This window comes from Lepidochelys kempii, chromosome 1, assembly GCF_965140265.1.
Source record: "Lepidochelys kempii isolate rLepKem1 chromosome 1, rLepKem1.hap2, whole genome shotgun sequence".
Classification (NCBI taxonomy): domain Eukaryota; kingdom Metazoa; phylum Chordata; order Testudines; family Cheloniidae; genus Lepidochelys; species Lepidochelys kempii.
Window position 1 is genome coordinate 260,823,404 of NC_133256.1, and position 13,881 is coordinate 260,837,284.

At 42.7% G+C, this 13,881-nt stretch overlaps 1 protein-coding gene across 5 annotated transcripts in view; it reads right to left on the reverse strand.

Annotated features, from left to right (window-relative positions):
- Positions 1-2,687: 2,687 nt before the first annotated feature.
- TCF20 (transcription factor 20) overlaps positions 2,688-13,881 on the reverse strand; it is a 215,622-nt gene continuing 204,428 nt past the window's right edge. For 4 of the 5 annotated variants that reach the window (XM_073327262.1, XM_073327263.1, XM_073327261.1 and 1 more), the window contains exons 5-6: positions 12,073-12,200; positions 2,688-3,993 (exon numbers count right to left, since the gene is read on the reverse strand). In XM_073327262.1, coding sequence (XP_073183363.1) covers positions 12,117-12,200 — 84 coding nt within the window. In that variant the 3' untranslated portion in view covers positions 2,688-3,993; positions 12,073-12,116. The remainder of the gene's footprint in view (positions 3,994-12,072; positions 12,201-13,881) is intronic. The other variant, XM_073327266.1, reaches the window with a different exon arrangement.

Genomic DNA, 13,881 nt, shown 5'->3' on the forward strand with positions numbered 1-13,881 from the left:
CCCCTCCAGTCATAGGGAGGAAAGGAAGAGAGTGAGGGAAGCAGCTTGGGGGAGGGAGGGTATTAATGGTTTACAGATTGTTGTCATAAACCATAAATCCAGTTTCCCAGACCTGAAGAAGAGCTCTATGTAAGCTCGCAAGCTTGTCTCTCACCAACAGAAGTTGGTCCTGTACAAGGTATTACCTCATCCAACTTGTCTCTCTAATGTCCTGGGACCTACACAGCTACACCACAGCATAGTCTCTATTACACATTCAATAGCCAAACTCCCAATGCTGTTCATTAACTGCCCATATCTAAAGGAAACCTGTGGGGTTACCTCCTGTGCGGTCAAGCTTTCCCCTTGTAGCTTGGTGTCAGCCTGTTTCCTGCTCTGTGGGAGGGTCGAACCGTAGGCACTTGAGATACCGTCTTCCTTTGACTTTATAAGGATCCTTTTTGTGGCCAATCTTTTCACAGTACCATCATTCAATTGAATTACTTCCTTTTTTCATTATTGCCAATCTCCTTTGTTTTACAAAACAAATTTAATACCATTTCAAATAATTCAAAAGTATCATGTATCCAGCCACAATTCTCTCCCCCCCCCATCATGCATATTTACAGATCTGTACCTACAGGGCTTGTATCGGACGGCTACAACCTTATGCAGCAGTAGTTGCCTTCTGCACTGCACAGCAAGACACACACACACTCCACAACCTCACATGGCATCCTTGGTTTTGTTTTGAAGACCTTGATATGCAAATCCCCATACAGCAGAGCATCAATGTCTTATCCAAATTGCCTGGTTTGCTCATTTCCTCATCCAAGCATCTGACTTTAATATGGTTTGTAAGCCCTGGATTTTCTTCTCTAGACAGTTCATCATGTTCCCTGAGTGTTTGCTGCAGCTCATCTTTGTTAAGCAAGTTCCAAGCTGACCAAAGCCTTTTGGTGTTTTTCTATTTCTTTGAAAAAAAATTTGGTCTATGGTAATCAAGCTGCTGTTCATCTCTTCAGTCAGGGCTGGCAAAACAAACTGAGCATTTCATACATAGGTTCCAAAATCCCCTCAGGCCCTTTGTAGCTTCTGTTCAATACAGTTTTTATTTCCAAATGTCTGGATTTGATCTCTGCCTTCAGGGCATATTTCAGTCCTTCCTGAGAAGCCTCCAGACCATTTTAATTCCTCCTGGCCTGTTCTTAGTGCTTCTTGGATAGCTTTGATTTCTGTAAGCACCGCACTGACTTTTTCCATCTTTATTCAATGGGAACACCAGCTCACATTTTCTCTTCTTAGAAATTTAACCCTGTCTCTGATACCAGTATTGAACTTTGGCCAAGTGGTGGAAGAGTTCAGGGTCTTGCTGCAGTTTCTGTCATTGGAAAGAAAACAATGTCTCAGAGTCAGGTCCGGTGTAATTTGTTTTATTTACATGATGTACATGAGTCCTGTTACTCTGAAATCAACACGATCCATCTGCATACAGGCAACGCTGGAATCTTCAGCTCAGTCACCCTGGGCAGCCACCAGGAACAGCTGCCTCTAATGCTCTCCTCCAGGTTTCCAACCATCCTGCCAGCTGCCATGGACCCTTCCCCTCCTGGCTGCCCTTGAGCCCCACATTCAGCAGCCAGAAAAGAAGCACCAGTGTTACCCTCAGAAGTTTCATCACACTCCTGTCTGCTGACCTACTACTGCTCAGCAGATTCATTAGAAATATAATGCATGGAATCCATGTAACACAATGTTTTGGGATACGTAGAGTAGAACAGACACTAGAGAACGCCAATTTCACTTGATTTGAAAGAAAGCATTTACTCAGTCACACTACGTGGAAAATGATTTTGTTCTGACTACACAGGCAGTTGAAGTTTTTTCAGTACTGGTTACAGACGTCACAAACATTTCCTAGAATAGCAGAAGCTTGACTTCAGTGCCTATTACTGGATAAGGGGTAAGTTGAGGACTTTTATAATGCCCCATTTTTCCAAATACATATCAAAGACAGTAACTTCTATAAATTAATTACTATCAACAGGGCTGAACTTATCCCTTACGCACCCCAGGCACAGCATCTTCAGCAGCCCCCCCACAGCTAACCTTAGTGTTGCACACAGTTTTAGAGCGGTAAGACGTCCCTAACTGGAAATCTGGCCCTGTCAAGTGTCTCCATTTTTTCCCAAATAGAGCTAAAATAGAAGTATTATAATTAAGCTAAAATTTAATTTTATGCTGAATGTTCCATAATGCAAGCAGCAAAACAGGCACCTACAACATCATTTTTTAAAATGATTTTCTCCCTCCTCAACCCCATTTTAGATCCAAAGTCATGCTGGCCAGCTCCCACTACCACAGCACCCTGTGCACCACAGTGTGTGAAGTCATCAGAGCACGGTACCATCCTATGGGTGAAGAAAAGATCAGGCAGGTAGTGTAATACTACTGCACATGAACTGTGAGTTCAGGGAGTCAAGTGATCCTACTGGCTAGCTATGCCTAGTCACCATATAAATCCTAATAATAAAAACTTCACTGTCTCCCTCCTCCTTGGCCAGTCCAGATGGTTAAGGAAATCTCATTAGCGAAGGAAAGACACGAAGATGACAGAAGGCAAACAACCCAAAATGTGGCAGCTGAATGTTAGCATGTCTCCCCCTCCCTTTCAACAAACCAAGTTACATTCACAAAACAAAAGGAAACAAGGTTAAAATGAAGTTTATTAGTTTTTTGTTTTGTTTTTTAAGCTTTTTTTTTTTATATAAAACTGTTTGTGAAACAGCTATTTTATTCCCATGGCAGAGTGACCCCTGAAAGATGCACTAACCCCTTCTTAAGGCCTTAACAAGAGAAAATTTGTTTGTTTTTTAAACTCAAATGTTTAAAAATTACACAATTTACAAAAAAATAACCATATGGTATAGGCTATTAAATTGACATTCTCCCTTCCGTCGGAAAAAACAACAAAACCCAGAAACAACCCACCCACACACTAAAGAAGGGTTAACTGAACTTTCCTGGACAATTTAAACACACATTGATTCCATCAACATTCAGACTTCCTGTTCAACTTCCCACCCTGGCAGACAAACCAACATCCTCCTCTAGCCTGCTTTCAAAAGAGACGGCAGCTTCTTGGAATGATTTAGGGGTGTTCATCATTACCATGAATGGCAGAAACACCCTCCCCACACCCACCATTCGGTGCAGACATCTATGGGGGTGGAGGGGGGTGTATTTGTCTAGCAGCAGCTACCTTTTACTTCACAAGTCGCATGACCTAGGAGTCAGATGTTTTCAAGCTTCTATTGTTAATCAAAATAAATAGTGTTTCTTGAAAAGAAAATATTGTAAACTCGCTCCCCACACATACACATATGAACAACTCATTGCCTGCAGCCATCCAATCCCCCTTTCTATCCCACAGACAGTTCTGTAATGAAAGAGGATTTTAAAAAAAATTTTCTTTAAGTCTTGAGCTCTTCTTCCGGAAGCTGGGGGGAAGAGGAGGGAGACAAATCTGGTTAGTGGAATGCAAATTCCACTCCCTTTTCAACAAAAGAGGGATAGTTCAGGAGCCTCATTTGGATTCTGGACTTAATATTTACTGTAGTTAGAAGAAATTGTGAATTTATCTGTGTTTTTAATATTGAATCAAATGCATAAAAAGGGATAGTGCACCTTTCATTTAAAACAAAGTCTTCCAAGACTAAAAAATAGATCTTTATATATATATATATATTTTATCCCTCCCTCTTTAATTCCCCCCACCTGTTTCCTCTTTTTTCCCTCCCCTCCCCATTGTCACTATGGAGTTTGTGTCCATGGAAACAGCTGGTTCAGACTCCTTGGTCATATTCTGTGATGTCATCAGTCTTGAGTGTGATGTAAGAATTTATGAAGGAAGTGCTGGCATTGGCAGGCACATCAAGAGGGGGCATGGCTGCACAGTGGGAGAGATTTCATTCAGTCATGAATGTCCACTGCTTTTTATCTCAACAGCCTAACCTGCAAAACAAAGTGAACACAGCAATATTAGTATACTTAGGGTTACCCTTGTAACAGCCACCAGGACTTCACAGCAGCTTACCCAACAACCTGTCAGAGCAGTAATGCCAAGAGCTAAGTTCACAGAAGCATGATCGTGGTTATTTCTTTACAACACATTTTATGTGGTGAAAGGTATCGGATTAACAAGCCCTGGAGACTGTAATCTATTTAGCTACTGAAGGGGTACAGCATGGGCAGCCGCAGGAGCATACGTTTTCCCTACCATCACCAAGCCACAGACCTTATAACACAGAACCACTTCCTGCAGTGAGAAGATCATTAATCCTTAGTCTGTTTGCTGGAAACTAGCAACAAAGGGGCCCAATTAGGATCAGTTATGATGGTGGATCTGTGATGTGACACCTGCCCACTAGGAACTGGACTGAGACTCCAACACATTTCATACAGACAGATCACCAACCAGCCATCAGATAGTAACAACTTCCAACCAATACCAATCTGGGACTGTAATGGAACTGATGACTGAGTTAACAGGTTCCATATCCAGTTATTAATTGCCTGAAGTGACCAGTCCTCACTAGAGGGAGGATGAGCCTCATTTTGTGTATAGTTTACATTTCCTTATGCTGTTTTCTTGTAGTAGGTTGCAGACTGCAGGGTTACGTAAGATTAGTGTAAGGAACAGACTTGGCGTGTCTTCAGGCAAAACTTCAAACTCTGGAACGGCCAGTCCTTCTCTAGGATGTTTAGTATTTCAACTGTACAGATCAAGAAATCCCATGAGGAAAGATACAGAACTCCAGGAGTTTAAGTATTGTTGAGACTGAGGTAGCTCAAAACAGGAGTCGAATTCTCCGCAATTAAAGCCACACTTCCTGTTAATTTTTCTAGGAAACACCTCGCTCTCCCTTAACAAGTTGCCACTGCTAAGAAAACTTAAAAGATTTAAATATCGTATTCCTTCCTGAGACCCAAGATTAAGTTATTCTGCAAGAATAGTCCTTTGCTGTAGCTCATGTAACACTCGTATATCCTTTCATAAATGAGCTCAAGTCAAAAACAAAAACCACAATTTATGCTGAACGTATGTACTGCAGTTAATAGCATTACGGGTGCATACACAAAACACACCTACTACTGGCAGTTAGAATTCCAGGACGCCCTGCTGGCTGTGCTATGAAAAGATAAGCTACTCTGGGTATCAGCACACAAAGTAGATCCCATCCCAGCAAGCATACTACTTTACTGCTAAAATTTTCACATGCAGCAATACAAGGCTAAGAGCAAACAAAAAGACATGAGGCAAGTATGTAAAAAATAAACTACTATAAAGAGGTGATATCATTGAAGGAGAGAGGGAAATTCCTAGAAGTAACAGCTCAGGCAGCTAATCCTTGTTGGTATTCATTATTGTGCAACTGTAAGCCCTTATTGAAGGAGTAGCAAGTCCATGCTGCTGCCTCTGGCTTCTGGACAACTGTGGCTTGCCCATGCTTGGAAGCAATCCAGCGCATTAGGCACTGACTCAGGGAAGGAACAGGCTCACCATATACAAAGACACCCCCTGTTCCTGGAAAAAATCCAGAGCACCAGGCACACTCACCCACAGTCACTCGTATCTGGAATTGATACAAATGTTCTAGGGGCAAATTGGCTCAGGAAGAGAGGAGCAGCAAACAGACACACAACCCACTGCCATTCCTGAACTTGATCCAGAGCACTAGAGTGCAGGCCCCTTTTTCCCTTACTGGGATCAGAATGAAAGCAGCCAAAAACAAAGAAAAAAAACTCCAACCACACCAACAGCCAATCCTTCTATTTTAGCAGACAACTTTACAGCCATTTCCACCAAAAGCAGCAAAGGGACACACATCTGTCCCACTGTGGGAAGATAGTTTCCCTAAACTACCATGCATATCACAGTTATTCAAACTTACAAGAATAGCTTTGATTGGAGGGGAGGGAGTGCAGGGCCAAATTAGAGGAAAGGATCCATAAGACATTCTCTACTGAAAAAGGGTGGGGAGAGACACCAGTATCTCCAAATTAGAAGTATCTGGGAGAAGAGAAGAGGTGGGGAGAATGCAACACCCAGCTTCAGGCACAGCATTCATATACTCGTGGTATTATCCCCCTTTCCTCTCTCCTGGGGGATTCTCAAATCCTTGTCATCGTTTTGAGGACGCCTTAACTCATACTACTCCATACTTTCACACTAGGCTTTTTATTCAGAGCTTATGGGCCAGATCCGTGGCTCCTTGTCTGGCCTCTACACACCCCTCCTCCCGTGCAAACTGGCCCTAAAAATGGCCCAACAAAGCTGCTGGAAATTCTAGCGATGGAGGAGAATCCTCAGCAGGCATAATCAGCTCTGCAACACCCCGCTTTTCTCCCCCCTCCCATGCTCACATAAGGGAGCATCTTGGGGGTGGGAGGGAACGCGCTGAGGGAGCATCTAGCTCCAGTGACACCTGGCCAGTAGAACAGCTCTAGCAGGCAGTTACAAGCAAGCCGAGGTTTGAGGAGCACGGAAGCCGCTTTTACTTCTGCTAAGGGCTAAACTGGCTCCAAGGACTGAAGGAGCAAAAAGATGCTTTAAATCACCTCCCTCTTTTCCTTGGAGTCCTGTGCCTAGCACTGGCCAACCAGATTTGGTAGCCATATACAAGCCCTACTATATGGGTTAAAAGTAGAAGTTATTTAACAGTTTTCACTAAGCTGTACAGGAGGGGGCTTGCATCATCAGGCTCTAGCCTTGTACCCTCCAGTTAGAGCTTCCGTGGCCTGAGAGGCAGGAATCTCAACTTACACCAAAACAGGAATAGCAGCAATGTACTATAAACCTTCCACTTCCCAAAACAAATACCCAATGTGGAGAGACTATTTATTGCCATTCCTCCAACAAAAATATCCATGAGGGTGGAAGAACTAACAAGCTCCAGAGAAGACAGTAGTGGGTAACAAGACCATGACCCACACATATATAAATGAGCGTACTGTGAGATGTAGACTGGGCCGCTTGGAGAGTCCCTGAAACCAGGCAACAGCCCTATAACCAGAGTTCTGACCTGCACTGCATTATGCACTATCTTCTACATTAGAGCTACTTCAGGCTCTCTGGCCCAATGCATTGCCTATCAGGTGGTAGTTTGCAGGACAGGGGCTGCTGGCTGGTAGTGGAAGCAGCTGCTTCTCAAGCTGCAGCTCTGGACTCCCTGTTCCTCTACTCCCAGAAGCAAAGAGGCCTATGAGGGAAGGAGGGAAGCTGCCCATGAGTCGTCTGCAGTAGTCAGACAGGAGAGGCTGCTGCTGGGCTTACACAGGAGGGGGAGGAAAAATGAGCAAAAACAGCCCTGCAGCTTAAGAGCCTGATGTGGTCCCTGTTCCCCCCTGTGAATAATGTCTAGGGCTAGGCTCCTTCCCAAAATCTAACACTGGCTCCTCCTGAGCAGCTTCAGTCTTTAGCTCACTGGCCTCTCTATACTCCTTGGAGGGAAGGGGTACGGGGTGGAGGGGGAGGGGAGAAAGAGAATCACCACCAACAGCAGCCCCTTGGGAGGGACAGAGGAGGATGGCAAATCAGCAGTGTGTGTGAATGGGCATGATTGGAATATGGGAGGCTACATACATTTGGGGGCCTCATTAATTGTATGGGGATGTTGCAAGAATTAATTTGGGAGCAGTCTGGGCAGGGATCACTCAGGCCCTCACCCTGGTGCCCCATGAAAAGCCTATGTAGAGAGCCCATTCCTGAATCCACCAGAAGCCTGGAAAGGGACCCCACATATACCTGACCCTAAAAGTGGAACACTTTTGTTTTGTTGTATGTCATACCACAAGCAACAGATACTTCTTGTTTATGGTGTGACATTCAACAAAACACCAGTGTCATTTGTCACACACTGTGGTGGCGTATTTTTCACATTGGCAGGTTGGATGGTTGAGAGGCATGCCCACAACTTCCCATGGGGAGCAGAAGAATGTTGGGGGAGGGGAGAGGTAGAGGCAGAGTTGGAAAGGGAAAGAAGTTGTTAAAAGAACCGTTTTCCCCCTCTCTCTCACTCTAATCTTCCCCCTCACCTAACAGCGCTTGTCAAAAGCAAGGGCAAATGCCCTGGATTCACTGTTTCCTTATTGGAGGAACTTCTAGAAGGAGGGGAGGAACAAAATACAATGATTATTATTAATAATAATACTTTGAGCACCATAGCTGTACAAAGCACTTTATAAAGCTAAGACGACAGGTATCTGTCTCGTGGAACTTAAAACGAATCAAGCATAAAACTCAAAGTAGACTGCCCTGCGAGAGGGGATTAACATTGGAAAACTATGCCGTGACTTTCCTCTAAGAACACACAAGTCAAGCAACTTGAAATTGAAAAACCCACATGAAAAAAATTAAGGGCACATTAATGTTCACTGACTCCTTAAGTCTTATAAAACAAAGATCTAACAGTTATCAGGGTGGATAAAAATAATTTAAAAATAATTAAAAACAATTTTTTTTATTTAAATTAAATACAGGTTTGTTTTTTAAAATTAAACTTGAAACTCACAACCTATATTAAGGCCTGGAACCAGACTTTGCTGTACTGCTAAACAACTTTTGAGAGCAGGAGCCACGTCTGCAGGTGTAGAGAATATCTTCCTCATTTCAGTTTATTCAACTAGTTCAATTCAATTACTAATTAATTCAAAGTTAAGAAATTAAGTCAGAATTGAAAAAGTAGGAAATACTGTCTTCCTCTTCCAATCTATGAATAAGAACTAGGTGTGAGAGGATGAGATCTCCTAGTTCTAAAATCTTTAATGGCATAGTGACCAGAAACAATCAGTTCAATCTACTTACTATAGACAACACTTCCCTTTAATAAATGTGACAGTTTTACTTCTAAAACATGTTTTAATAAACTTTTAGATGAACTTTTTTTCCTTAAGTATCAAGCACATTTAAGGTGGTTCTATTTAATACATTTAAAATGCTGTTTTAATTGAATTTTAATTTCCATCCAAATAGAGCTTAATACAAATAACAAGTAAAAAATTAATAAATAAGAAATGCATCAATCATTCATTTTCTATCATAAAATGTAAAAATTAAGAATTTCAATAAATGCAAGTTAAGCTATATAACCGCTTAAATAAATGTGTATAGATACAGTGTATCCACCTGGTTAGGAAAAAGAAGGACCAATTTTAATGTAAAGGTTATATAGTTGCAAATCAGCATGTTTTAATGGTTACCAGCCAGTGAGAATCAACCTCTCTTTAGCAAAACAACTAAAAAGTACAAATGCAAAACAAAATTAAAATCTATTCTTTTAACCAAGGTTTCCTGGTTTATGATTTAAAATATGATTAAAATCAGTAATTTAAATGGCTTTTATTTAAACAGTCCACCCTGATTATCATAAAGAAGCCAGCTCCATGTCTGCTCAAGTTTACAGAGCTGTAAAAGACGCTAGCAATACACTCTGCTAGACCATTATCCAATTATTTCTCAACCACACCATCATTTACACTTTATGGAAAACAAAAATAAAGTTGAATTAAAAAAATCTTGATGAGCTTTACTATTTAGGAAAAATGGACAATAAATATTAATGGTTAATTTTGTCTAAATAGCTATTTTTCTTTAATGAAAGTCTCAGAATGTAAGAGTACTAAAAATCAAAGAAGAACTGAGCTAAACCAAGCCAACAGCCACATCACAGTCCTAATACCAAATACTAGCCGTTTTCTGCTGTTGCACATATAAAATAAAAAACAATTTATTAAGTCTCACTTCCTTCATATAAAATACCACAAAAAACACTTTGTAGTCACTTGACTAGAGAAATGAGGAAGGTTTTAAGGCAAGACTTAACAGGAAGCGGCTGGGAAGAGAAGCGAGTCAAGAAGGGGGAAACAGCTTTAGTTAGATAAGGCAGCAGAAGTAAAAAAGAGCAACTCTCATCTGCAGAATCAGGGAAAACGAACAGAGGCAAGCAAGACCAGGTAACGCAAACGAGCAACGGAATGAGGTCAAGTGCCAACTCGAGGGTGACTGGGGACACCTGCTCCAACAGGACTCAGATTGCAAACTCATTTCATTTATGGCTTGTCTTCATGTATAGCGCTACAGTGGCGCAACTGCTAGCACTTTAGCAAAGAGGCTCCTACACCGAGAGGTAGGACCCTACTAAATTTACGGCCATGAAAAATGTATCACGGACCATGAAATCTGGTCTCCCTCTGTGAAATCTGGTCTTTTATGTGCTTTTACCCTATATTATATAGGGGGAGACCAGTGTTTCTCAAATTGGGGGTCCTGACCAAAAGGAAGTTGCAGGGGGGAAGGGTGTCACAAAGTTATTTGTGGTGGTGGTGGTGGGGGGGGTGTCACGGTATTGCCACCCTTACTTCTGTGCTGCCTTCAGAGCTGGGCAGCCAGAGAGCAGAAGCTGTTGGCTGGGGTCCCAGCTCTGAAGGCAACGCCCCACAGCAGTAGCACAGAAGTAAGGGTGGCAATACGATGCCATGTCACCCTTCCTTCTGCGCTCTGCCTTCAGAGCTGGGTGGCTGGAGAGAGGCGGCTGCTGACTGAGTGCCCAGCTCTGAAGGCAGCAGGGCAAAAATAAGGGTGACAACACCATACCATGCCATCTTTATTTCTGTGCTGCTGGTGGCAGCAGCTCTGCCTTCAGAGCTGGGCTCCCAGCCAGCAGCCGCCGCTCTCCGGCCGCCCAGCTCTGAAGGCAGCGCCACCACCAGCAGCAGTGCAGAAGTAAGGGTAACAGTACCACAACCCCCCCTACAATAACCTTGTGACCCCCCCCAGCTCCTTTTTGGGTCAGGACCCCTACAATTACAATATTGTGAAATTTCAAGTTTTAAATATCTGAAATAATGAAATTTACTATTTTAAAAATCCTTTGACTGTGAAATAGACCAAAATGGACCGTGAATTTCATAGGGCACTACCGATAGGAGAGCTTCTCCCACCAGCGCAGTTAATCCACATCCCCGAGACAATAGCTATAATTGGCAGGAGAAGCTCTCCCGTCAACACAGTGCTAGTTTACATGGGGGGTTAGGATGGTATAACTACATCACTCAGGAGTGTGGATTTTTCACACCCCGAGCGACGTAGTTATATCGATAAAGGTCTGTGGTACAGATCTGGCCTTAGGTCACCAACTGCCATCAGATAGCAATGACTTTTGATTTTGGGTGTTCTGCATATTTATAGTGATCTGCAAGCTAACTAGATAACTAAATGGATATTCTGCAGAGCCAGGGTATGAGGAGATGCATTTCTCAATAGCTTTGCATTTTGGTAACCAACAATAGTAAGGGAGTAAATACAAGGATAAACGTTAGAGTCATGAGATTATGGCCACACAGATACAACTCTACCTACTTCAGCTCCAGTCTGGTTGGACAGGCAGGAGAAAGGGCTTTGGGGTGGGTGGGGGGAAGGGAGGGAGAGTGTAACAGACCCCTAGTAAGAATCACCACTTGCACCAATTTGGGTAGAGGTATCCTGCATCCTAAAAGTGAGAGGCCTGCACGACTATAATCACTGCACAATTATAATCATCTTGAAATATCAATGCAATTTAATTCTGACCTGGTAACATCCATGTTACAAAACTGCAAGGACAATAAGACTAGTTTATTCCAAAGTACAAAGTTTAAGAAGGTGGCAATCCTACATCTAAGTGAGGTGGTAGGGTTGTTTTTTGGTTTGTTTGATGGTTTTTGGAAGTTCACTATTTAGGTTCCATAAAATTAAGGAAAAATTTCTGCCAGATTCTGATGCACATGGAAGAGAAAAGTACGAATGGACGTTTCTGGTACTGAATATGGGAGTTGGATGAAATCCAGCAACAGTAGAGGAGGTCAGTTATTAAGCTTTGCCCTTCACCTGTAAACAGAGGGAATTGCTAAAGAAATACAAAAATGAAACTGCTAGCCTGAACAAAATGGAGTGACAAAAATCAAAGCAATCCCAATCTCTGCGTGTGTACAAACTGCCCCCACAGAAGTGGAGAGAGGGCATGGGGGGAACTGGAAGTCCTCCCCCCAACTCACCTGTGCTTGCTTTTATTTCCATTCCCAGGAGCACACTTCCCCCCTCACCCCCGCTCCGACTGCTCTGTGCTGAGACTGCCTTTCACCATCTTGTTCTGCAAGGAGGGAAGAGAGCAAGGAAGGAGGGGCTGATGAACGAAACCAGAAGGAGGAGGAGCAGGGAGGTATGAGTAAGAGACAGGGGAAGGAAAGAGAGGCACACAGAGAATGAAAGAGAGAAAGAAAAGTCAGTACACTGGAATGAGTTATTCAGATTTTCAGACAGGATTTTCCCCATGACAAGAGTTGTCATTAAGCAAGAGTGGAGAGTTTGGTATTAAATTTAAAAAAATATATACAGAATTTCACAAGAAAAAGCAAAACTTCTCAATAAAACCCTTTAAAGGTGACTTGCAAAGGATTTCTTAAACATTGGGCATGTGCCCTTTTACGGTCTATACAAGAGGCTTGAAAGTTCTCTTCCCCAACACTGTTACTCAACCCTAAAAATATAAGGAATGTTGAGCATGGCCATCCCTGGCTCTGCTGGAGCACCTACTGGATGGGTCAGAGGATTTATAAAGTTAGCTCTCAAACCTCAGTTAAAGAGATGGTGTGTCTGGTGTTAATTAGCTACTGAGGTTACATAGGCATTAACAAAAAGCAAAGAGCTTTAAACAGTCTAACTAAAAGTCCCTTCCCCTCTCAGTTACTCAACTTTCACCCTTCTGGCTCTCGCAAAGTCACAGTTTAACTTTTTCTCCAGTGAGTCATTTTAACACAGTGGTTCTCAGCCTTTTCCACATCAAGACCCCTTTTTCCATATCAGGATCACCCCTCAACCATCTCTCGCTAGCCTCCCCACCCTCCCATTTACAATATTGGAAGGGTAAGGTGGTCATGACCGCCAGGCTGAGAAACCATGTATTTCTTCCCAGGAAGATTTGGAGCAAACTAATGCTGATCAGTGAAGCATTCAGCAAGGGCAGAGCAACATTCAAGCAAGGAAAATCCTTCCATTCTCTCTTGAGCTCAAACAAGTGACTCAAAACTGTACCATGAACGAACTTCAGTGTGAAAGAGAAGCTGCAGATGACGAATGCCAATTTCTTCCCATAAAATAGGCAAAAGATCTGTACTGGGCTTAATGTTAGTAAATGTCACACTTTCACAACTTCATCACGTACCTGTTTCAGTTCCACTGCCATCCCCTGTCCCTTCAAAGCTTAGCAGGGAACTGAACTGTGTTCATATAGCTTATAAAACAGACTGCATTCTAGTCACAAGGCAGCTGTGTTTTAATGTTTTCCTATCAAAGTTTGGGGACCATCATTGCAAATACTAATACAGTAACTCCTCACTTAACGTTGTAGTTATGTTCCTGAAAAATGCGATATTAAGCGAATCCAATTTTCCCATAAGAATTAATGTAAATAGGGGGGTTAGGTTCCAGGGAACTTTTTTTCACCAGACAAAAAAAAGTACACACATATATATACACACACACACAGTATAAGTTTTAAACAAACAATTTAATACTGTTCACAGCAATGATGATTGTGGAGCTTGGTTGAGGTGGGGGAGTCAGAGGGTGGGATATTGCCCAGGGAATGCCTTGCTGCTAAATGATGAACTAGCACGTGGCTGAGCCCTCACGGGTTAACACGTTGTTAACGTAGCTTCACACTCTACAAGGCAGCAGGAATGGAGGGAGGGGAGACAGCATGGCAGGCAGAGACAGAGACACACACCCTGTGTGTGAGAGAGAGAGATGCACATTGCCCCTTTAAGTACGCTGAACCACTCTAAGTAGACTGTCTTTTTAAGTAG